The following is a 26,073-nucleotide window of genomic DNA, read 5'->3' as shown; positions in this document are numbered from 1 at the left end:
TCTTATAAGACCTTACAAAGATTTATTTAAGTAAAAGTTAAACTGATCAACTGGGAGGATTGGAAAGAAGTCTTTCATAATTCCACTTCACGTTGGGTTTCTCTTGAATGGAACAACGCGCCACCGCCATCTATTGTCAATCAACGCAAAGTTAATGTTTTCAATATGGCTGCACCAACGAAGAGCACGCCGAAAGATGCCCAAGTTATGGCATCGATTCTGAAGGACATGGGTGTCACAGACTACGAACCTCGGGTGATTAATCAAATGTTGGAGTTCACCTATCGTAAGTATTGTGGAAATAAATTTGGCAGTGGTTATTTAGGTGTTCAAACCCAGAGGTGCGGGGGGGGGGGGGGGGAGCAAATTTCACAATTAATATAATTCAAATTGGCAAAAAAAAAGTATTAAAGGCCGTCGAGTTGTATGGAAGATACATGTATGTTTAAGCTAGTATTTGCTACATGTTTACTGTACTTACCACATAGTAATACCTTAGGTCAAATTGATTAGGCGCAGTGTCTTACAACAAAGTTTTTGTGATTTATTTTAACTTAATAATTTGTAGTGTGCCGCCGTCTTATGCGTGGGTTTTTCTAATATTTTATGTTCTGATTTTTGTTCAATGCCTCTGCTATTCAAGTAAATTACTGGTACTTTGGTAATTTACTGATTTTTGGATGTTCACACTAAAATGACTTGAGTTAATCATGTTATACTTGAATGGTCTTGAATATCTTTGAAAATATTGCAGTAGTACTGCATCAGTACAGCTTTTTTACCTGCACTAAGTAAACATTAAGTGTGTGGTCTGTTTGTTGATGAAGAAAATTACAGTTCTTTTTATTGATGCAAGGAAAGGCAATTTTATTTAATTTTTATTAAATTTAATTAAATATTTTTCGTAGTATGATTTAAAGTTTTTAAATACTGGCAACAAACAGCTAATCTTTGTATTTCAGGATATGTGACAGATGTATTAGATGATGCCAAAGTGTATGCCAACCATGCAGGCAAGAAAAATATAGATACAGAAGATGTTAAGCTAGCAATTCAATGTAAGCTGGATCATTCCTACACCACACCACCACCTAAAGATGTAAGTCGATCTCTCTATCTCTCTCTCTGTCTCCCTCTCTCTCTCTCGAGGTCAATTTTAAGATCACAGTTAGATTGCCAGTATATGATTTCCTATTTAACTTTAATAGTAACTATGGGTGTATCTCTGCCAGTTTTTAGGATATAAGGGACAGAAAATTTGCAAAGATCAGTTCATGGTGAAAATTAGGTCTCTCTTACTCACACTCTCTCTCTCTTTCACACACACATACACACACACACACACACACACAGCATTTTATGAAGATGGCACTTTGCCTATTTCTCTTGTTTAGAGTTTTACTCATTCATTAGGATTCTAGTTTTGTTAATTTTCTGTTACATTATCTAAAAATCATATATGGAAGAAATGTACCACTACATGCAGAAATGTTGATGACAGTTTTTGATAAAGATATTCATTTTTGTAGCTCTTAATGGAGGTTGCCAAACACAGAAACAGCCAGTCACTGCCATTGATAAAGCCATACACAGGACCAAAGCTGCCTCCAGACAGATACTGCCTGTCTTCCACTAATTATAAACTTAAAGCATTGAAGAAGGTAGTGTGCGTATTATGTGTGTAGAGTTGACTTAGCATAATTCTGACCATGGAACTGGATATTTTGCTTTAAGCTTTAAGGTGGGAATGTAGGTTTGAGATTTTCTCTTAAAATAAAGGTCTTGGCTTTTTTATTCCTGTCACATTCATTTAATGTATCTTCAAAATATCTAATTATGCTTGGAACACAGCTCTAACTTCATCGTGTGACGTAATATTGGGATTTTGGGGACAAAAACACCATTTTTATACACATGATTTTCTCGGGCACCTGGACAGCTATAAACTTGCTTTTGATGGCATTATAACACTTGAACAAAGTACTACAGCATGGAGTCAGGGATTTTTCTTCAAACACTTATTGTTGATTTTATCTATGAAAACGTGAAATTACATCAAAATATTAGGGAATTTTCACTTTCAAAGTCTATAAATTAGAAAAAAAGAGGATCAATCAAAATTTCTTAAAAAGCACTTTTAGTGCATACTTTTCATAATTAGCATGGTGAATTTGGTCTCCCTCAGGTGTACAGGTAGACAGTTATAGCTTGCTAAGATAACACTATCTCGTCAATATTGAAAGCAAAGAAAACGAGCAAAACCCTTTCAGGGAGGTTAATTGCCCAAATTAGCAAATTAAATTGTTGACAGCTTTACCTGTTATCGTTCTGACGATCGCGAAGATGGGTACTCTGTTGCCGGTTGAAATTAGCTTGTTTGCATGCATTTGGATGTCAAAAAATCTTATTTTTGTAACAATCTCACCTCCTGTTAGTAACTTCAAGGGGTTACCGCTAGCACTGCCAGAATGATTGACAGGCAATCAAGTAAGCCCTAATGACTCAAGCAATCAGTGGCCACGTCAATTGCCGTCGGGGAAAGTGTTAGGGATGCGCTCTAGGATGTGCACACAATAGCAGCATCGCAGGTGGTCTTGTCCACATTCGCCAAGCGAAAAATGGTTCGAAAACACGGTCGTGTTATAGGATGCCTATCGGACCATCAACAACAAGAAACAGACGCAACCAAAAAGGTTTTGTTAGAGGAAATGTCTAAAGTTGGGTGAGCCAGGAAAAATTCTGCGATAATTGTTGAAGAAAAAAGCTGGGTCAACTCCGTTTCAAAATTCTTTGACGCTTTGCAGGAAAAATCCTTCCTTTGTTTCTCTAGCTCCTTATAAAACCTGGTGTCCAGATTTAATCTAGTGCCCACAGGGTTGCGGGAGCTGCTCTTTGAAAATAACACTCAGGTAGATTCTTACCTGAGCTAAATATCGCCAGCGAGACTTTAGGAGAGTTGTGGGCCACTGAACCCTCCAATTAAGAGGTAAAGGAAGTTCCAGTTAGATGGGGGGGGGGGGGGGGGGGGGGGGGGTCAGAACACTTGTGCCTATACAATTTATACAGAGGATTTGTTCATACAGGTGACTTTAATAAGCAGAGGATTTCTTTATATTCCGTGAGATATACACTAAATTTATATGAAATAATATCATGGTTGGCCAAAAATTGTACGCACAGTGCATCCGTGCGTATGCCTAGTTACGCCCATGTTGTGGTTAAAATCTAACAACTGCATTGAGCTGTTGTCGAAAATGGATAGAATGACGATTGTTGTCACGGGTAGCAAGCAACGGAATTTTCTTCTTTTTTTTTTTTTTGCAATTCTCAAAAAGTTAACAAGAAAATCGAAAGAGCGTGTGTAACAACAAGCAATATTTAAGGAAGAACGCGTATTTCGAGCAAATCCAATGTGTCTGAAAAGATTCATCTTAGTGCTGATCACAATCAAGAGTGACTATCAAAACAGCTTAAGCGGAACAATAGGCACTGCTTTGCCGGCGTGTTTATGACAAAGGGGGCATGGCGCATCCCTGTTCTGTTGTTTCCCTAGACGTGCTGATGCTGCTAAGGTCCGCCCACCGAGTTTACCCATGCCAAGGGCCCTTGACAACGAAGGCCAGGCCACCGGTGCCGATGTGTGCAGCATCAGAATCCTCAGAAAAAACATCTTTTTTGTTCAAAATGTAAAAATTTTATTCTGTTAAACGTTAGATACATATTTAACCAATAATTAGACATAAAAAACCAAAAATGACGATTTTTAGCTATATTTGGGTACATCCGTACCTTAAGTTACACAAAGCTTTGAGTTGGGAAATGTGGATAAGATTCAGCCACAAAAAGAAAAAAAAATGCACACACACACACAAACATGAAAATGAAAATTATGCATAACAAATGAAAATTATGCATAACAAAGCATCTACAAACTGGATCTATTTGGCAATATTTGATAAAAGTTGAAATTCACTTCATTTTAAATGACACAGTCAGGGGTATTTTTAACTGTCTGATATTTGCTTAGGTAGTTTGTTTAGGTAACTTTTATTTATATAAAGAAGAACAACTATTCAGTTTTTTTTAATATATTCTCAATATAACTCAACCATTTTGTAACTTTGACTCGTCTCCTTTTCATTTCCAGCCCAGATTACCAGTTGGACTTCCTGCCTCAGCGTACACACTTAGTTCACCAAAAATCATAACATCTGGAGGAGGTAAGTGTTCTGATAGACTTAATTGAATAATTCACCATAGTTAATTTTTATTGCTTCATATACCTTAATAGGATATGATTATCAGCCAACTCAGTAAATACTATTTCTTTAGATGTTCTTTTACAGAAGACCAGTGAATAAAATTAAGAAATTTCTTCCTCTGAATGTGTATTATCTACATTTCCTTTCCACCATGTAAATGTAACCCAACTAATTATAGCTAAATGCTAAACATATTCTAATTTGACTTTAATATATATATATATATATATATATATATATATATAATGAGTATATTATATATTTATTTCAGTTTCTAAGAATCAGCCTCTAAACCTGGCAAGCATGGGAGGAACATCCCTGTCTGTTGTTTCTAAAGGTGTTTCCATGCCAACAGTTACCTTGGTTACCAAACAGGGCACCTCATCCTCTGCTGCAGCTATGCCAATGCCAACAATTAGGCTAACAACAAGTAGGTAGCTTTAGACTGAACCACTAGACTCTTAACTGAGTTCAGTAACTGCTCACATATTTGGAACACAATTGATAAATCATATTTTCCTAAACAATGTTTCCTTAATATTGCCTAAATATATTATTTTGAAATTCTAAATGACCACCTTGAGATAAGGTCAAAAAGTGCTTTTATATTTTTTGAGGTACTAAAAATTATTTATGTATTTTATCAGTAATGGAAATTGAGCCGTGTTGGCAGAGATTTCTGCTTTTTGCATGCTTTTCAAGTTATTATGCAGCAATTGATGTTTGGAGAATGCGCATTCATTATTATTATTATTATTATTATTATTATTATTATTATTATTATTATTAGCTCCTTCACAATCAAATCCTTTGAAGAGGAAGGCAGAGGATGATGATTATGACAAACCATCATAATTAGGCATCATGGTTCAAAATGATGGATATATACAAAATGGAAAGCAGCCAAAGCATTAGGACACTCTTCCTTATGGGTCTGTGAAACTGCAGAATTGTGATGGATTTGTGAGAAAAGAGAAGAAGAGTTTTGTCAGGAATTTATGAGCTTAATCAGCCCCAGAAGACATGTCACTGTATTGAGTATGGTCATGATGTCATGATGTAACTGAAAGACCATACCATGACCAAGTTTGATATTGGAAATGCAGCTGGAAGAGAGGAACATTATTTTCTTCAAGACTTATTTCCTCAAGCAATGTAATGCTGTTACAGTATCTTTTGTTCTGCAATATTAATAGTGGCTCCATAGACTTTATGGCAGAGACTGTTACTTACAATATTTTCCAAATTCTAGTACAACATCTTAATTCTGCACAGGGTCCATTGATGACCTGGCTATTGAAATGCTATAGTCAACACTCTCTATGAAGCGTAAAAGACAAATATATATAGTGTACAAAGTTGGTCAGAAGAGCCTGGTGGGGTGAGTGGAAAACATATTGAGATGATAGAAAAGAGAGAGATGTTCATCAGGGGCGTGATTTGTCAGGAGAGAAATATAAAACTGTAAAATAGACAATTTTCCTTGTTTGACAATCGCAATTATGAATCACACATTTATAATTTATGTATTGCATTATTTTTGACAAGAGCTTGTACCAACCTAGCCTAGAAAGGGTTGTCTGAACAAATGAAATGACTTGTGTTTGTACTTATACAGTATGTGAGAACAGCAGTTATGGACCAAGTGCTCATAAAGAGCATATATCGAAAGTCTATGACAACCAAGTTATCTGTGTGGAATTAAATTAATATTAAGCAGTAACGCCAAATATAATGTAAAGAATACATTAATGACGTTGGTAATTTCTCAAAGAATTCATTCTTATATATTGATCACCCAACACATTGTACTGTTAGTTTAAAATATCTGCAAAGGATGAGATAAAAGTTGCAAAACTGAGTTACTGTCAAAAAGAGTCATTTATTAAAAGTAAATAAAAATTGTACATATTTAAGAACATGAAATTGAAAAGTTGAGCTGTTTAACATTTCAAAGGGCACCTAAATTTAGTGATATCTTAAATCACTAAATACACTGAGGGTAAAACATGATAACTTATTAGCTTCAGAAAAACTTCCAACTCTTAATGATGATTATTTTCCCATCTACATTACAGACAAAAATAAGACTGTTTTCACTGTTTTCAAGTAAGTTCAACTACTGCGAAATTGTAAAATGGATTGTGAAATAAATTGATGTTGAAAAACAGCATTTAATCAATCTGTTTTTCATTTCTTTAGTCAAGTTTTCCATCTACATTACAGACAAAAATAAGACTTTTCAAGTAAGTTCAACTACTGCAAAATTGTAAAATGAATTGTGAAATAAATTGATGTTAAAAAACAGTATTTAATCAATCAGTTTTTCATTTCTTTAGCCAAGTTGAATAGAGATTAATTATTCGTAAATCCATCACAGAGAAGTAACCTAAGTAATGAAAAATATATTGAGTCGAAGTCTTGGAAAAGTTGCACTGTCAAATTTTTGATATAAATTTGAGTTTCTGAAGTATCTTTATTGTATTGTACACAAGAATTACATTTTAATGTGGATTAAAATTTAAAAATTAAAAATTATAATTGAAACACGCTACAGATTCATTCAAATTACTTCTGCGGTGCAGGGCTTGTTATTATGTATGATATTGCGTTGGCTGAGAACATGAATAAAGATATCTCATCCAGCACAATTGGCGAACCAGATATTTGAATGTGATGGCATCTTGATGAATTTCTCCCCTTTTAGTCCCCGTGACGTCACTTCCTCGAACTTTTACGCGGCCATCTTCGAGTCTTTGTGAAAACTGGGACACAAGTCAGCGCCAAAACTGAAGCCAAAATCGTCGCAGCAAATATCTTTCTGGATTTTTCGATCGGTGAGTGTGCTTCCTGAGATATAAAGTTGTTTGAGAGGTTCTTGGATTGAATGCACTTTGTGCATGGAGTGCAATTTGATCGGGCAAAGTTTGACCCAACTTTGTTGAGTGTGGGCCCTAGCAGAGGGTCAAATCGCAGCGTGATTTTCAGCGATGTAGAGGTATTTAAAAATGGCCATATTCTGGGTTTCGTTCGTAAGGATAAATTTTGGCTTGCTTGGTGCATTTAGTTATTTCGAAGTGGTTTTTTGGATATTTTTTATAAACTGAATGCAGTTTATGGTGGCACTAAGCTGTAAAGCTGAATTTGTAAAGCGCCACAATTATTTTGCTGAAGCCAAAGGCACGATAGTTTTTCATTTTTTTTCGTTGTAAGTCGCAATCATTTATTCAGGTTTGGTTCTCATTGTTTTCATTATCATATATTATTTATATATAAAATGTTACAGATATAGTAAAAACACTATAAATAAAATTTATCTCCTTATTAGTATTATATCATTATAAATATAAGTTTTTAGGACCACCCACAAACACAACTCCTACTCTCTCATAGTGCACCAACATGTCCTGCAGTTTTTTAAGTGTATTGTTTTGGATATGGAAGTGATTCATCCCGAATTAGTCCTATGTTATATCAATTCAAAATACAAAATATGTATTGTTAAGTTTTGGGTAATGATATAAAAACCTCATCTGGATAAGTTGTTATGTAACCAGGTAAATTATTACAGTATGCTGGGGTTTGCATTAGTTCTTTCTTCAGAAAATTTCAGAAGCCTTCATGAGTATTATTGTTATACTGTGGGTTACTTTTCCACCTCACTGATTTTTTCCACCCTCCGTTTAGGCAGCAACCAGATAAATGAGTGTTCATATTTTATATTTAATAATGCATGCAGTGAAATTGCAGGGTGTAGAAAAGTTAAGAAAGGAGGGGGATTATGTTATTAGAAGATAAAAACATTTAAAAACATTTTTAGCATTTGACTAGAATGTTCTTTGTTTGAGTGATAATGGATAAAGTTAAACAGATGCTGACCAGTGTATTCCTTGTTAACAGTCTGTGTGTATTGCTTAATTTAAGTAGACCTCTTTTATAGAAAGAATTTAAGAGATTTCACCTCAAACGAATCATATACTGCCACTAATTTGTAAAAGATGTAATTGTTATTTACAATTTTAGGATAAAACAGGAAAAAATATTCTTCACTTTTTAAGTTCAGTATTCAAAGGCAATCCTTAGTCATTAGTAATTCTGAAAGTCACCAGAGGTTATGGGTTGTGTTTATATATATACATGTTATAATAGAAATAGAATTTTTGGTTTATGGTTATGAGGCAAGTGCTTAGTTTTTTCCCCTTGTAATGAAAATAATTAAAAAAACATTGTTCCCAACCTCTTCATAAAGAATGCGATAGGGGTTATTGTAGAGCACTTGGTGCACCGAAAGGAAATGTTTAAATCATGATATCTAGACAGATTGTTACAAGTTATTATGCTGGTAGGTCGTGAAAACTAAGCAAGAAGATATATCTTTGTAGTCTGTATTGATTGATATTGTGTTTTAAGGTAGGTTCTGGGTTTTTCAGATTTAAGGTAAAAAGACCATTTATTTTAATTCCACCGTTACGTGTGTGTACATTTACTCAGATATGCACTTTGTGATATCATTGTTCATGTTAACAGTTTTACTATGTTCTAATATGTGTGTATTCTTGTTACAAGTTATTACACTGGTAGGTCTTGAAAATTTAGCACGAAAGAGAGATATACAAAAAAAAACCTTTGCAGTCTTTGTTGGTTGGTCTTGCTTTTAAGGTAGGTTTTGATAACAGATTTGAGGTTAAAAGACAATGTGCTGTAACATTTTGCTCATCATAAAGTTTGTACTAGTGTGAATGTGTTTATGTGCACATGTGTAGGTCATTTCACATCAGGCATTTACATTTTGACAATACAATTGTAATTGTATGGTTTGAGAGATTAGGGCCATTCACACAAGCAAGTAACTAGTGGTCCAGTTAACCCTGATAGAATCGTGGTGAAATAAACCCACTTTCTATGCGTTCACACTGATACTGGCAGAGAGAGTCTTTCGCCAATCATACTTCCAGTTAGCATGCACACCAGTTGGAAAGAAATTTAAATTTCTTACGTGGCAGGGGGTTCAAGTAGCAACGGTTGTTATGCTGTACAAAATATTTAATTTACTAGAGTCAAGAAATATTTCCATGCGAAAAGATGCATAAAAATTTCGGCAAATATGTGCGACGAGGAGGAGGAGCAGATCGCAGTTGTTACATGTTAGTACTGTCAGAATTTCATGCAAATTCTGATTTCTTACCCATTTGTGTGCATAAGTTCCAAATGTAAACACTAGGTCTTGACTGCGATTTAGAGTTTACTGCGATAGAGTCCTTGTCCTGGTTAGGGTTTATTTGGACCATGGTCAGGGGTACATAGTTCGTTCACATTAGAAAAGTTAACCTGATAGGACCACAATCAAACCTCAACAGCAGTCAAATTTGCCAGTGTGTAAAGCTCTATGGAGAACTTGACTGGGTTCCCATAAACCTGTCGTACTAGCAGGATCGATCTAACTCCGAAGGGATTCTTGCTAAATTGCATTCAGTTTAAGCGGTTTAAATGTCTGTTGCGCCCACTGAAGCTTCTAGGGATAATTCCACTTCGTCTTATATTACGAATATTATGGAAGTTAAAATGAGATGTGAGCTGCGCATGCTATGTTCTTATAGCAAATGACAGGTGTCCTTCTGAATAACAAAAGTTCGATTAGCTCAAAAATGTACAAACATTTGGTTTCCAGGTTAAGGAAGTCAATTGCTTAAATTGTTTTGTAGAAAGCTGTGAATCCTTTCAGGCCTTCTTCATATCATCTAGAAATCACACTTTTTGTCTTCCTGTTATTGGTCTGAACAACCAGGTGCAGTCATACCACAAACATATTCTTAGATGCGTGTTCTCGTGTTGGCAAATGTGCTGGGTTAAAAAAACGTCGCATTAGATAGCATCATATCTGTTTGTTGAGGTCAAATTGTAGTGTTTGCAAAATTGAAGCGAAAACTGTTAGTGTTATTATCAAAATATTTTGATAAAAAATGCAAGTAAGATAGTAGGTTCTTTTGTACGGATATAGTTGTAAATGCATGTCTTATATGCAATCATTGCTACAGTGGAGTTTATTTGTTAACCATTATGTTATTACTTCTTCTTAAAATAAATAATTCAAAAATCCTAAAGGCTAGTTAGGCCAGAAAGTATCACTTTATTAAAAACAGTTGGTATTTTTCACCATTAAATGACTGTTGTTGAGTTGTTCTCAAAATTGTTTTGGGCCAATGGAGTGACCCTCATTGATAAAACTAGAGGATTACTTGCGTGTGCTATATACGATTATTTACATACTCCTTCTTTATTAGTATATAAGCACTTTATGGACAAAACCATGATAACAACCACGTATAAGAAGTAACTGTGCTATACAGAGCAGTATGCCCTGCCTTAAATTGCACCGAGTGCTCTCTCTCCCCTGCTCTGTTGGGAGATTCAATTATTAACTAAACAAATAAGTGCTTATAATGAGGGACAATTTACCCATTGATTCATTGTAAAACACACTTCAGCACAGAGAGGAGAGGCTGCTACGATATCCATTCCTTGGCGATGTCGATAAATGTCTGTGCTCTGATTGGGGATTATCAATGTCAGTCTTTGTGGATAGTTTTAAATAACCAGGAAATACAACTTCTCTGGCATTGTGAACAAGTTCATGTTCCCAGGTTGGTTGATAATCAATGTTTGTCACCATTTAACACATGAGGAATTGCATTTCTTGGATCTCTTGAGTTTTAAGTGATCGTGTTAAAAATATATATTTTTTTTCTTTAACAGGCAGAAAGATGGTTGTGAAATTCATTCTAACATCTTTGAAAAATAATTGATATGCCCCTGTTATGCATACCCATTAATGAAGTGTTTGTCTGCAGATTTCTGGAGTAGATAAGGAAGGTAAATTCATTAAATGTTACCATGTGAAAAATTGAAAACTCTCAAGGGTAGCCTTTTTTCTTCAAGCAGTGCCCAGGCTGGCGGACTGTAAAACCAAAAACTGGGAAAGTTTGTACAAATTGCCAGCCCAGCCAAAGGTCACCTGAATAAGCCTATAGAGAAATGGTCTGTCCCTAGGCTCCTACCCCATATATGATGGCACAGTTGGTATGTAGGAAGAATCACAGCAAGTAGAGAAAAATACTTGTCAAATTTTTGCTAGCATGATTCTCAACGGATGGATAAGACTTCCACATAGCAAATCATGAGACTGAGGCAGCCTGCTTAAGTGGGGTGTACCAAACTAGGCAGTTCCAACAGGACTAAAAACATACCTAGAGAGAAGGGATAGCTCTTATACTGTCAGACTCTCTACAACTAAAAAGTGAAATTCTCCATGTATCTGAACGTTATTTCTACCCCCTGATCAGAAGAGAGCTTAAAGAATAGGTGTTTATTTAAACCTGTAGGAGGTCATCGGTGTTAACTCCCTGTCTTTGTTAGAATGTTATAGAACTTCTATTGGACATTGATTATTGATAGTGTGGGTGTCACTACATGAGTGTTAATCAATAAATGTCCTCAGTTGCAGCTTGAATGGATCAGCTTGTGGCTCAGTATCCCTGTAGTGAAATTTAGTAGGGTTAAACAGTTAAGGGCTATTTTGAATGTCTTAAATATTTAGGGTGCCAGGTATTTCTCACAGTAAAATTGCCTTCCCTGCCCCATGTATCTAAAGTCGAGGTGTTGATTTTTTACTTCTGTGGCCATTTATATACAAGCAGATACATTTGACCCCCCCCCCTTCCCACCACACATACACACACACACACACACACACACACGAAAAAGTGCACCATATGACTCTTGTGTTTAATATGCCTCTTTACACAATATTTGTACCTGTCGGATATTAAAGTGTGAGAGGCTGTTATGTTAGTGACTCAGTATAAATAGAATAGAGTTGGACTGCCTGCTGCTTCTGACCCCATTCACCAAAGGAACCAGACTGGAAAAGCTAATGAAGCTGGAAAATCATGTAGGAAAGCTGCCTGGGTGGGGAGAGTGAATACCACCACTCCACATCTTTATGTGAATTGTACAGAATTTACTAACTTTTTCTTCTAGATGACTGATAATGGGAGCGGAGGGGGGGGGGGGGCACAGTTTGTATTCTATTGTCGTGACAGCTAAATGAGAGGTGCTCTAATTTTCCACTTTGATTTGACCCCCTCCCCCCCCCCTTCCTTGTACTGTATACTGTGCTATTTCATATGTATATGGGCACATTGATTAATTATTTTAAATACACCAAAAATAACAACAAAATCAGGTACACTTTTTAAAATAAGCAAATCTCCACTGGCAACCATTTCAGAATTTGTGGTGCTGCTCTCATACATCTGTTTGAACTCATTGAGACTTACCTGTGAAATATAAGACAGTCAGGGTATATGCTGGGTGATATGGTTGTAGGTGACGCCAGCCTGTATGTCTGCAAAATGACGGGTTGGTTCATCTTTGCTTTGTTGTATCACAAGTTTTTGGCTTTGGGGCTGTTTAGATCAATTTTTTAAAGAAAAAAAAAGGGGGGGAGAATAAACTTATAAAGGAGAACTGTACTTGGTCTTTAACTCTCCAAAAATATATATGGATAAAAGAATAGATGAACTATCCTTTTGATGCCTTGTGAAATGACTACTTAGGGGTTCTTGATGAATTGCATTTTTTCTTTTTCTGTTGCCTGGCAGCTTAATTATTTTTGCAGCTCTTATTTTTCTCTTTTAGACAAATTCACATTGAGGTATTACTCCATGCATACCCCTCTTCTAAGCACCATTTTAAGGACAAAAACAAGGACTCTTTTGAGTAGGTGGTTTATGTAATCTATAGAATCTTTTGTCTTAGTTACATGCAAAAAGGCATTGAAATACACCCCTGAGGTCTTTAAGTATCTTGTGGTTTTAGATATGTGAAGCACAAAAACACATGAGTCAGCATTCTGGCCAAATGCAGCCTTTCACCCAGCCAGTCATTGTTGATATAATGGAAGTGAAATTGAAGTGGACCACAGGCATTGATGGGGTGCATGGTAGTTTTGGCAGGACCCCCAGTCTGGCTAGAGTTTTTTTGGGGAAGTGAGGGAGGGGGTGTCATATATCTGAAATAGATTAGTAGCCTTCCAATAAACTACCCGTAATGCGCTATTTTATTGGTTAAGCCATTAGTGAGAACTAAGTATATATATATCTCTTTTTGCAAAGGTCAGTTTGTAGACCAGTTCCAATTCAAATCATCAGTACTCATTTTGTAAAGTTGCAGTGAAAGTCATACAGAGGGGGCCAGGCAATGAACAATAAATCTGTTTTGAATTCACATATTTTATAGAAGGTAAAATGAAGATTTAAAGACAGGTAGCAGTCATTAGTAGCCGTGGGGTAGTTGGAGCCCCCCAATATTACCCTCCCTTCCTTTGTATTTGATGCTAATGGAGCGCCTTAAGATAGCAATCGGTCATTTAGATGAAAATCTAGGGTGTAAGGTAAAAACAAATGAGGTTATTATGGAAGGTGATCACTAGCGTAGGTGACAAGTGGTGATGACAAATGGGGTGACCTGATCTAAGTTGTGTATGTTTTTTTGGTCACATAAATTAACTTTGGTTAAATTGACCTTTAAGTTTTATTAAATCCCCTCTAGATTCAAATTTGTATCATGCCATCTTGCAAAACCAGCTAATTTTCCTTTGTTAGTTTTCTGCAGTAAGAAGAGGCCATAATTTGTGATAATGTTTTGAATTTTTTTCCCAAATATTGTAACTTATCAAAGTTTTTAAGGTGTCCTTTTACAAGGGAAATATATCTTAGTAAGGATATATATATCTTACTAAGTCAAACCACCACTAGTAAACTTCCAAAGTTATCAACCCAAAATTTTGAAGCAGAACCAAAAAATGTTGGACTATCATGTCTTTTACAGAGCAGAAAGTGACATTTTATAAAGAGCATTGTTCAGACACACTGTCAACATGCCAAGCTTTCTATCATATATTATACAGTATTCAATAGCAAACGGAGATTCATCAGTTGCAGAATTGGTTTGTCTTATGTAAGGAAATTAAATGGAACTGTTACAATTGTAATGGCAATTATTACCTCGTGCAAATGCCTTACAAATGGCTTTGCTGACTGGAATGGAACTTCTTTTATCACTAGTGTTTATACAACTTGCTGAAGTGAAATGAGAGGGGTTAAAAGTTAATAACAAAAAGGATGAAAATAACATGGAAGTTAATTGCAGTTCATTCTCCATAATGTAGTTCTAATTTTAAGTAACTGATTCAGCTGTTTTTCTTTTCCTTTCACAGAGCAGTTTTAGTGGTCAGTGGGTATTAAACCAACTGGTCTCTCAAGCCTTGAGTATTATGCATGTCTTGTGAAGAAGTTACATGAGGCCTTTACTTCATAATTACATTTTAACCTAACATAGCCTTTACAGTAACTTTAATGTCTAGAAGTAAATAGTATAATCATGGAGCATGTAACATCCTGAGAATGCAGTGTTAACACAAGTTTTACTGAGGGTCCAATGTTATTAGAGGGCCATCCTAAGGATCCAGTGTCATCAGAAGTCATTCTGAGGATCCAGTGTCATCAGAAGTCATTCTGAGGATCCAGTGTTATCAAAAGGCAATCCTGAGGATCCAGTGTTACATGTTACATTTCCATATGTGGATAGCAATATGCACATGGAGAAACATGGAGCCATGAATCGCTGTGGAATGCATGTAGTATACTGCACAATATAAATCCACATTTCTTAATTTGGTAAATCAGCAAGAATTCAAGTCTTGCACATAATTCTCTTGTTAACCTTGATGATAAAATGGTCATTGTTGCTGTTTTGGAAATTTACATAGTGCATATCATTTTTTGAATGATAGAAAGATTTATGGACAAGAGAGTAGATAAATGAATTTTTCTATCATTCAAAAAGCTAGAAATCTATGCCAAGGGCATCATAACACAGACAACCGAATTGCTGAGAGTTTGTCAAATTACATTATGTTTGGGTCAGCAATTTCTTGCGGATGCAAATTTTTCACTTTTTTCAAGGGCTGGGTTTGAGTTTTTAATTTGCGTTTATGATCACAAAACTATTCTGTTGTGATAATTACTATTGGAGGAATTCTAAGAAATATGGAAATTTGACGCGGATAAATATCCTGCTTTTACATTTTCATTTGAGGTGGTATGGGTAATCACATACATTTCATAATGCACCTTAGTGCAACTGTTAAAAAAAAAAAACATCCGAATCTGAGAAGAGTGGGAAGAAGAAAAATGACTTAGAAATGAAATTTTAATGAAAATTATTTGTAGTTCTAAAAAAAAAATTACGGCAACACATTCCACACAGAGGGTTAGGAAGTGAATGAAAGCATCATGCATGTGAATGAGCTGTCATAGCACGTGTCCATTTGATGAGGGAGGATTGTTTTGACTCTGTTGGGGATAAAAGAAATATGCAGGGCTGATAATATGGTGGTTTACCTCAGTTGAGTGAGAATGAAATACCCTGAGATAGAGCTTGATCCCTAGTAGTCTTATAACCTTGGGCTAAACATAATTTGAAGATAATTTGTGTGAATTTTTCTTATTGCTTTGTTTCATTCATTTATTCTTGTCATGAGCATTTGAGAAAGTGCATCTTACAAGTGAGTTATGATTTTTCATCATGAAACATCACGTTTGAAATTTATGAAATTTGAGAAACAATGTACTTTTGGCAGATGATGGTAGATGAGGTTTTAGTTAACATGGCTGTTTGATTACAGAAAAGGAAAGTTGTCATAGTCATGAACCATAGACACCATCAGTCTTTGTGAATCTACTTCTTGCCGCCCCCCCCCCCCCCGCCCCCCCCCCCCCCCCCCCAAACGAAGTCTATCTAGATGAAGACCTATGGGAATGATATCTTACACTTTTTTGTTGCCACAATTTTTAGAAATTGGGAAGAATAACTGTTAAGTTTCATAATGAGCTTGGTGTTGGATACAATGTGGGATTTACTTTGTCCTAATGAGTTAGCCTGTTGTACTTTGTAAGACCAGAAAAATATATGTATTATTTTGTATATAAATAAAAGATTAAAACTTATGAACTTAAATGGTAGGTCTTGGTTATACTTAGACCGCATTCACATCAAGTTGAGCCATGGCTCTACAAAGCCACAAACTAAATATGGCGGACGTACATGAAAGGAAAACCGCCTAATCTTTTAATATTCTCTCCGCCTCTCACACGCCTCCCCATGCGTCGTCCCTGCGGGGGTACAGTCATTAAATCTCGGCTCCATTGGGACGACACATGGGGAGGCGTGTGAGAGGCGGAGAGAATATTAAAAGATTAGGCGGTTTTCCTTTCATGTACGTCCGCCATATTTAGTTCATGGCTTTGTAGAGCCATGGCTCAACTCGATGTGAATGCGGTCTTATAGTGAACCTGATTGGTTTATACATATGCTTATTAAGTGACTAAGCAGCTCGCCTCTTACAGATGTTTTTAATTTGTTTTAGGCTATGAAACAAAGTTTGCAGCTTGCAAAGTTCTTTTCTGTGTGAGAGACCAAAAGCCAGGTAAGACCTTTATATACTTCTAAATTGTTTTGATGTTGAATTTTTTAAAACTTATTTTATTTATGCGCTTAAATTAAATATATAAATATATATTTTTTCAAATTGAAATGAAACAGCAAGTAAAATACTTGGATAGTATGCAGTTTTCCATTTTCCTTATATTTTTTACAGAGTTGTGGTTAGAAAAAATTGTTCAGCTTTTCAAAACAAAGCATGTCTATATGCAAAACATGATATATATACAGCAACTAGAAGGGGGGGTGTCCACATCTTCCCACCCTAGGCACAGCTTTGCATACAATGAACAGTTCTTTTGATGAAGTTTTAAGAGGTCATTCAGTGCTTGCTTGACAGTATTATTCATAAGACCACAAATTATGTCCTAGAATATGTTAATTAACCAAGATTACACGTATTAAGCCATGTTTCGAGGATAAGTTCACTACAGGTGGTATATCTTTGCAAAAACTTTCTTCTCCTATCTTACAGAAATTAACAAAATCAGCAAGAAGAACAACAGTGCAAATCATTAATTTTCAAAATTTCTGCCAGTATTATTATCATTAAATTTGATAAAATAAAAAAAGAAAACTAAACCTTACCAAACAAGACCTTGGATAATGACAAACAAATTGGTTTATATGCAGACACCACTTATTAGTGCATTTGATCAGATAAACATTAATCATGAACATTTTGACTTCAGGATAGGGATAATTAAGGCCTAGGGGATTATAATGGTTGTAAATCTACATAAGTGAGAGGTTTCCGTATGGGGAGGGGTGTGCTTGGCCATGGCATAGAAAGTTCAGGGTAGAAAGGAAATGTTTCATCAGAGATAGGCAACAAGCACTTACACTGAGGTTAGGTGGGACTTAATTAGCAGTGTGCAGATTTATATCAGGATTATTGGGGAGGTGAATGTGAGGTGGTTTACATGAAAGTAGTCATTTGGATGACACTATTTAAGGACACATGACATTTGTAGAGTAATGGAGGACATCTCTTGTCTTTGTCTAATAAAAACATCAGCGTGGTATTGGCAATGACACTTTTTGTTACTGTTTTATTTTACTTTATATCTTTATATTAAGTGAAGAAGATTATCATTTTATTTATTAATTTGTATATTTATTTATTTATTTTGATATGAGAATATGTGTGTGGTTCTGTCAAATGTTGGAGGCAAAAAAAAAAAATGTTTATCACTTAAAGTAAAAGCTTAAAAATTGGTTTATTGGAATTTACCACAGGTATGTCAACACTTCAGATTTTTTAGATCTTTTCCTTCAGTTACTATAACAATGTAAGGAGTTCAAAATATTTTAAGAAATGGGCTACCTCTTGTTTTTTTTTTAAGATTCAGAGAGTGACCCAGAAAAACATTCCCAAGTTTAGACTTTTTATGATTTAATTTTTTTGTGAAGGTGAAATTATTTATTATCTTTTGAAGGACAACAGAAGAATAAGTAGCTGCTTTGGAATTGCTTTTTAAAGTAAAAATATTTAACTTTTTTTGGTCAGTGTAGAATTGTGAAAGACAGTAGTTTTGATTGTCTTTTGTAAGAACATGCTATTGATGTTGTTAATAATTCCAGTGACATGTCATTCCAATTTCACTTTTCCTGATTTGCTTCTTGCTGGAGAGCAAAAGAGTACCAAAAATGGAAAGAATTTATCTTGCTTTCAGCCTTCTTTAATATGGATTAATTTGCTGCAGGTTTTAGGCTGAGGATTTCTTTGTTCTAGGAGTTACTCATGGTTTTGATATTTGGGTTTATTTTGAAATGAATTAGCTCAAGGTCATGTTAAAGTGCACACGTTTTGTGACGATATAAGCAGTAATTTATTTAGGCAAAATATTACTTTTTTTCTTTTAACAATTCTGAGCCTCATGTTTAATTCCAGTGGGGGCAGTATACTACAAGCGTTTTGAATATGCTGGCATATTTGATTCCTAAAATTAGAATATTTCATAACCTAATGGCATAAAATACTGACCATTGCCAGAAGTAAGAAAAAAAGGAAACAAATGCTTTTGCTTTCTGAGCCAGTAAGATTTACTATAAGTACCACATTATAGTTTTTTTTTTTTTTTAGTGTTGGGGTGGGGGTGTTGGAATGAAAATTGTTAGTAAGATATTTGCAAGTTAGTACATTTTGCCAGTTAATACATATAATTTATTTCCTATATAAGTGTTGGGATGAGGGTGGGGGTGTTGGAATGAAAATTGTTAGTAAGATATATGCAAGTAAGTATACAGTATTTTGCCAGTTGTACATAATTAATTTGCCTTATATTTGCCCAAACAGGGATTTAAAACAGTTAACTTCTTTCTTTTTACTAGCATATAACTGCTGACCTTATATAATGATTTTTTTTATGTAAAGGTTAAATTTGATTTGATTTTAAAAGTTTTGGTTGAATTACGTATATATAAAAGTAAAGTTTGACTGAAGACCATTTGGATGTCAGGGAAGGGGGGGGGTATTGATAGGTAAATAAACTTATGCTATGGAAGTAGATCAAGTTCAGATAGTCTGCTTTACGTTAAGTCTGCCTGGATTGCTGCTTTCAGTAGGGCCAATTAACTGTTGACAGGTGCCCCTCCTTCAATCCCGCCTGCTCCTCCCCAAGTTATTCAAGTGACTACCCCTTGGTGATAAGGCCAATGGGGCAAGAATGTGAGTGGTCCAAAATTTTTAGGGGGATGTGAGGGTAAAATCAAAATAAAATTGTGTCTTTGATAAGCTTCAAGTTTTTTAAATAAACATCTTTTATATTTGTACTTTTAAAAGGAATTAGTTTTTTCATATATTAGAAGAAACTGGCCCTGCATGCTCAGTCTATCAGTGAAAGAATTTTTATCATCGGAGTGGCATGGTTTGTCAGTAGTCCCTCCCTAAAAATAGTGAGCGCACCTTAGCCAATTTCAGGCCCAAATGCCTGTGAATAAGGTGTATAGAGGAAATACTGGAGTATTTGCCTACTTACAGAGAATAAACAGTTTGAATTTTCCTTCCACTGGAGGTTGTTAAGAGCAGAATGTGGAAGTTTAACATCTACTCCTGATGGCCTTCAAGAAGGTATGTGGCCTCCGCAAGATTTAGGTGGAAATATTGCTCATTTAGAAGTTTTTTTCTGGTTATGTATTAGACTGGATATTGAAGCTCTGTGTGGCTAATCTTCAGCAGAGAGAGGTAAGGAAGTGTGTGGAATTGCTGGGGGAAAGTGGAGTACCTGTAATGGGGTTCCTTTATTTTTTGTTGTCTGGGTTTTGAAAGGAGGATTGTTCCTTGGAGTGATATTCTTGATAATGAAGTTTGAAATGTTTAGAGCAGGACTTTGGAGATCATTTGGAAGCTCTAGGAAGATGAAGTCTGTCCTAAATACGTGAAAAGTTATGTATGTTGTTTAAAGTTGCTGCACGAGATTTCACCAAGTGGGCCATGGAACATAGTCACTGTTTAATTTGTAACTCCACTGTTAAAGCTAACTTTGTGGCTGCATTCTCCCAAGACCCATGTTTGGAATGGTGGTCTTTAGTTCAGTTCATACTATAGAGTTGAAATCACCACACTGACCTTGGAACTGATAGCGTTAAACACCACACACTGCTGCGCCACATACAGACAGAATGGAAGAGCAATATTGTGACCTTTCTTTGGGACTTTGAAGACAGTGTGGAGCAAGTTGAAATAGACTCTAGTGGTCTTTTGTATGGTAGAGAAGACCCAGGTTGTGCTGGATTTCAGGTGTCCCATGTTAGAACTGGAATTTTTGGCTAAAAACCACAGTACTGAACCCTGGGGTGTCCACACCACTCTTCCTTGACTGACCACAGTACTGAACCCTGGGGTGTCCACACCACTCTTCCTTGGCTGACCACAGTACTGAACCCTGGGGTGTCCACACCACTCTTCCTTGACTGACCACAGTACTGAACCCTGGGGTGTCCACACCACTCTTCCTTGGCTGAACACAGTACTGAACCCTGGGGTGTCCACACCACTCTTCCTTGGCTGACCACAGTACTGAACCCTGGGGTGTCCACACCACTCTTCCTTGGCTGACCACAGTACTGAACCCTGGGGTGTCCACACCACTCTTCCTTGACTGACCACAGTACTGAACCCTGGGGTGTCCACACCACTCTTCCTTGACTGACCACACACACTATCCAACTAGACAACATCACATTAATAGTGTGGGGCGTTAGAGAGAGATTAGATTGGTGAACTCTAATCTTACTTTCTGCTTAGATGGTATAGTAAAGACTTTGTTGCAAATAGACTGATAGTAGATGTTTTTAGTATGAGGACATTGCTCAATGCTAGATCTTTTGGATGTTATGCACAATGATTGACTGTGATTCACATGTTATTGTGTGTATCATGTTTCAATTGGTGATTCCTGATAGACTGACCATAGTTAAGTTATTGTAACCCGTAGTTATCTCATTAAAGTGAAAGCCTAGTCTTGAACCACCCAAATTGGTATGTAATAATCAAACTTTTGAATGGTATCTTGCAGTAGTAAAAAATATAAATCTGATATTGTTGATGTTAAATGTGCTTGAAGCAGCAATATGTCTTGGCACAAAGAAAGTGAGATCAGATTTAGATTTTTGAATTTTTTTAAAATAATTACCTTAGATCCACACCCTTTCCAAGTTTCACCTAGAATGCCTATGTAATCCTGTAAGCTGTTAATGTAATGTTTAGGCCGGCTCTGTAGAACCTGATCCCTTGGTTTATAAACTGACATTCCGCTAAGGTGATATACCTGTTCAAAACAACGTCTTATACCTGGGGCCAGCTTCACCCAAGTAACTTAGACTGAAAGTTAGATTGAATTTTGGACCAAAATTTCACTGTACTGTTTTTCAAAATAGATCAGTAGCGGTCCAAGAAAATGAAAAATTGCACTTGTTTTATAACAAGAATTGATTTTTCCTAAAATTCAAAAGTTGCAATATTTACTTAGTGGATATGTGTACATTTATCCTGAAATGAAGAAGTCCTGAATTTTTCTTTAAATAATAGACCTACTTTCGCTCTGTAGTCCTCTTGTGTAACCTGTACCTGCCTCTCAAAAAGCTGCCCCAGCCATGGGAAAGTTTGGGTATATCAGCCCTAACACAAATGGTTTTCTGGTATACAATTCTCTAAGCTTCCCCTGTATATCTGCTAGCTAGCACAGGATAAGACTATTGATGATATATACAAACTATTAAACGGTCCACCTGGAGACCCACAGTGCTGAGAAACACCGCTTTCTCCCTCTGTAAAACTTAAGATACATGTGGATATGTGACACTCTTTTTCTGGGACTTGTTTTACAAAAAATGATTAACTTTAAGACTGGCATTTTAGTCTACTTTGATCAGAGAGAAATTGGCTGTGTCCAGTTGATTGAAATATTGTGTCTGTTTTATGACAAGAAAGATTTAATACGGTTTTTCTGAGGAAGTTCTGGGACTTGGTATGGGACAGCTGTAAATGCATAAACACACATAATTTGGGGCGTCAGTCCTAGCCTTGCAGTTATTTTTAGAGTTTTGCTACAGTCCAAGGGATATAAGATAAGAATTTATTCAACGGCGCCAATGATATTTTTGATGTTCAGCATTGTGTCATTCTATCACACAATAGTTGGGATACAGTCAAATTTGAGTTTTTGATAGAACCATCAATAGAAGATTTATTGGAACTAGTATATCTTAGAAATAGTGATCATGATGTGTTTAAAGTAAATTTTAAGTTGCTAACATGATGAAGTATAATTATCCACCAATGCAGTGACCAACATTGCAAACTTCTCATAATATCTAATCAAGAGGATGGACATCTATCTGTGTGTGGCCAATGGTCAAATGATAATATGTCTGAAGTCTTGTCAGATATACATGAAAACTTTAATTTATTTGGCCAACATTTGTAGACTTGGTTTCTTGCTATTCTAGAAAAGAAAGAAAAACTTAGACCATGGCTAAAAGTAGTTTTGAAATGGTTGAACATTTTGGCATAAGTAAATTACTTAGATTGGGAAATTTTTCATAGTAAATTTGAAACCATGCTGTATTGTTAAAATAGCAGTATAAATGCCTTTGGAGGGTCTTAAAGAATGAAGAAAGCTGGCCTACATTCTTGTGGGAGGGAAGAATAATACTTACTTCCTGTGAGTGAGAGAGTCAGCGCAATATCTCATATTACCGGTTCTCTGTCTCCCTGCCCCAGTGGGGGGCTCTATTGTCACCTAATACTGCTGTTCTATGGAGTAATTACACACACATTCACACAGGTGGCTAGTTTTAAAAGACAGGTTTTAAGTAGGTGCTTGTCCTTTGCTGCTTTTTTCAGTCATCCTGTGAAGGCTTTTTTGTGGCACTTATGAGCCCATGTAAGTAGTAGTTGATTGCAGTCAGTCACTAGCTAAACTAATTGATTGCTTGACCAGTGCTGCAGACTTGTGATTGTTTATAATAATAATAATAATAATAATTTATTGAGCACTGAAATGTTTTTACATTTAGAGGCTCTCTAACTACTATACATTATACATACGAAAAGATAGTAATGATAGTAAGTTTATGGGTTGAAATGCAGTGCCAGAGTTTTACCAGCACATTTTATGATCAATTACATTTATTATTCCACTATTTACTCAAACATTTCCTAGACAAACATTTTTTTTAACTGGAAAAGGTGGAGAAAGAAAGAAGTCGAAACTGGGTGTGCTGTGCTTACTGGCAAGAGTTTTCCAACCCTGATATTCTGGTGGAATGGAAGAACCAGTTGTGCCAGTGGCTGGAATGGTGACTGAGGTGAATGGCACTGTGGGTTACAGGGTGCTAATGATAGTGGTATATTGAACAATAGGGGAAGGGGTGTGGAAGACTGGGTAGTTCACACCACCACAGGTGGGCTAGACAGTAGGGTGATGGACAGAAGGATTTTTTGGGAGAGATAAAGGGTAGGAGGTTTCAAGACAACACAGGTGTAATCAAGGGTTGGGGGGGGGGGAGTGTAGGTGGAGATATTCTTTAGGGAGAGGACAAAGATAAAATGTCACACCACTAAAGGATGACTCTTTTTATGAGGGGTGAATAGAAGAAAGTGTATTAGTTAATGCTGAGGAAGTTAAAGGGAGAAATGACAGTGAATGGCGTAAAGTAAAAGAGATGCTAAGGGGAGAAGAGCAAAAAAAAAATCCATCAGCTGCTGCTGTGATATTACTTAGTGGTACAGTAAAACCGTTCAAACTCCTGCAGCCAAAGGTGACTCGAGAGAGATAGTGAAATGTTGGAATGCATTTGACTCTTGATTTAAGCTGTTGTTTTGAAGATATTAAGAGGAGACAGGGGACAGACAGGGGACCTGTTACAACAGTCCAGGTAGGGTTAAAGTGATGCAGAATGGTCAGAAAAGTTTTAGGGAGAGGACGGGGTGAAGATGACAGAAGCCTGATGCGAGTTGCAAGTATAAGGTCCTTAGGATAAATTAATTTATCATTTTGATGTACTCTTTTTGACGGATTTGGATTGTATTTTTGATAATTGTTTCAAATGATCAATGTGAGATCACCAGACCTATTTGCCCAAAACACTGTACTAGCATGCACATGCATTCTTGGAGCATTTTTAAAGTTTTTGTTATCTGGACCATATTTCTTTGTCATGATTCATTTCTTTATGGTAAACCGTATCTTCAGGTCCCTAAATTTCAATTTTTTGGAGGGGGGCATATTGAAGTCACAGGAAGGTCTTCAGTGGTACAAAACTGCTTTAAATATTATGCCAAAGAGAGATGCCTTCTAAGTTTTGGGCATTGCATTCATCAAGTAATACGGGTCACCAGTGGTTACTGTCTGCACTTGTGAAATTATCTAACTTTTCAGTTATCTGAAAAGAATGATGCCATCTTTGGAAGTGAGTGGAAAGTCAGGTAAATAAGAGAGAGAGGGATTAGCAGTTACCTAAAGGGAGAGGACATGGAAATGTCAACATTCATGTTTAAGGAAATACATTTGCTGATATAGTGACCTACAAGATGAGCCTGGCTTAAAAAACTACAAGTAATCTGTTACTATAGGTTCTTTATAATATTAAAAATATATATATATATATATGTTACTATAGGCTGTTTATAATATTAAATAACACATTTTATTATGACATCTAAATCCATGCTAGATGTTCAGTACATTAGCTGTAATTATAAAGAGACTTTCACAAGAGTAGTAATAATTATACAAATTATATGTGGTAAATCTACACATTTATGGAAAGAGGGAAAGAATTTTAAAGTAAAAAATGCAGACAACCTTAAGTAGACATTGAGTAGCAAAATATCTAAGATTACCTATAAAGTAGAAGTATTTAAGGCACAGGAAATGTGGACAAAGAGGAGTGTTGACTGGAGATTGATCAGACGTGACATGGCTATTAATTTGCATATAGTATGCTGGCAGGAGCTCAGTTTGTTCAATTTCTTGTGCTTTTTTTAAAGAATTTTTAATTTGTTATGAATGGATTCATTTTATGTCTGATTTTATTTTGACACAGAATGAATGAAGACTTGAAATGATGGAATTGTAAATGGATAATGTGGTTATTTCGTTCATTTGTTTTTCTTTTTTTTGGGGGGGGGGGAGAGAGAGAGAGAGAGAGATTTAAACAATTTTTTCTCCCCTGCATTTTTAACGATTTTATTTTTTTACCTTTCCTGGACAAACTGTACTGTGTATGAATGAAAAATGGTGAAAAACTGATAGAGATAAGGAACTGCATTAGTATACAAAGACCTGGTTAGCAAGATTAAGGTGTACTTTACTGGTGCTGCAATCCATTAGATTAAGGTCGCTAAGATCTACCTGAATGGAGTCATACTTAAGATAACTAGAGATTTAAGCTAGTGCCCCTTTTAAGAAAATTCTATGCTGCAATATTTCTACACTGGAAAAACAAAATTGGTTCTTCAGGGCTTTAAAATGTATGAACTAGGTGATGTCTCTGCAAGTCTGGTACAAACAAAGACCTCTATGACAGTAGAATCTCAGGTAAGTTGATTGGTTAGCTGGAAAAGAGAATTAAAACCAAAATGTCTTTACAGGCTTCAAGCTTCTGTTAACAGACCTGTGCATGTGCGTGTGGAGGGGGGTATGAGTAACTTTTTGTTAAGAATGTGATTATTAAAGGTAGTGTGATCTTACTAAGCTAAAGAACTTGTGTATTAGCAATCTACTAGTGCCTCCCATAGGTG

The 26,073-nt window shown here is 35.9% G+C and overlaps 2 protein-coding genes across 5 annotated transcripts in view; both read left to right on the top strand.

The window, feature by feature from the left end:
* The first annotated feature begins 126 nt into the window (after positions 1-126).
* On the top strand, positions 127-6,572 carry LOC106181657 (transcription initiation factor TFIID subunit 9B). Its single transcript, XM_013566104.2, has 6 exons — positions 127-286; positions 963-1,099; positions 1,530-1,661; positions 4,148-4,220; positions 4,534-4,692; positions 5,053-6,572. The coding sequence occupies exons 1-6, from the start codon at positions 166-168 to the stop codon at positions 5,115-5,117; spliced, it is 687 nt and encodes a 228-aa protein (XP_013421558.1). The 5' UTR covers positions 127-165; the 3' UTR covers positions 5,118-6,572.
* Positions 6,573-6,954: 382 nt separating this feature from the next.
* LOC106157218 (uncharacterized) overlaps positions 6,955-26,073 on the top strand; it is a 37,978-nt gene continuing 18,859 nt past the window's right edge. Inside the window, exons 1-2 of one of the 4 annotated variants that reach the window (XM_087018203.1) lie at positions 6,955-7,099; positions 16,750-16,809. The gene's annotated coding sequence lies outside the window, so the exon portion shown is untranslated. Of the gene's footprint in view, positions 7,100-16,749; positions 16,810-19,728; positions 20,011-26,073 lie in introns of those variants that run through there. The other 3 variants (XM_087018205.1, XM_013532799.3, XM_013532800.3) reach the window with 3 other exon arrangements.

Source organism: Lingula anatina, chromosome 7 (genome assembly GCF_051362555.1).
Source record: "Lingula anatina isolate TDL-2025a chromosome 7, LinAna3.0, whole genome shotgun sequence".
Classification (NCBI taxonomy): Eukaryota; Metazoa; Brachiopoda; class Lingulata; order Lingulida; family Lingulidae; genus Lingula; species Lingula anatina.
The sequence above is the reverse complement of the archived record's forward strand: the minus strand, read 5'-3'. Positions and strand labels throughout refer to the sequence as shown.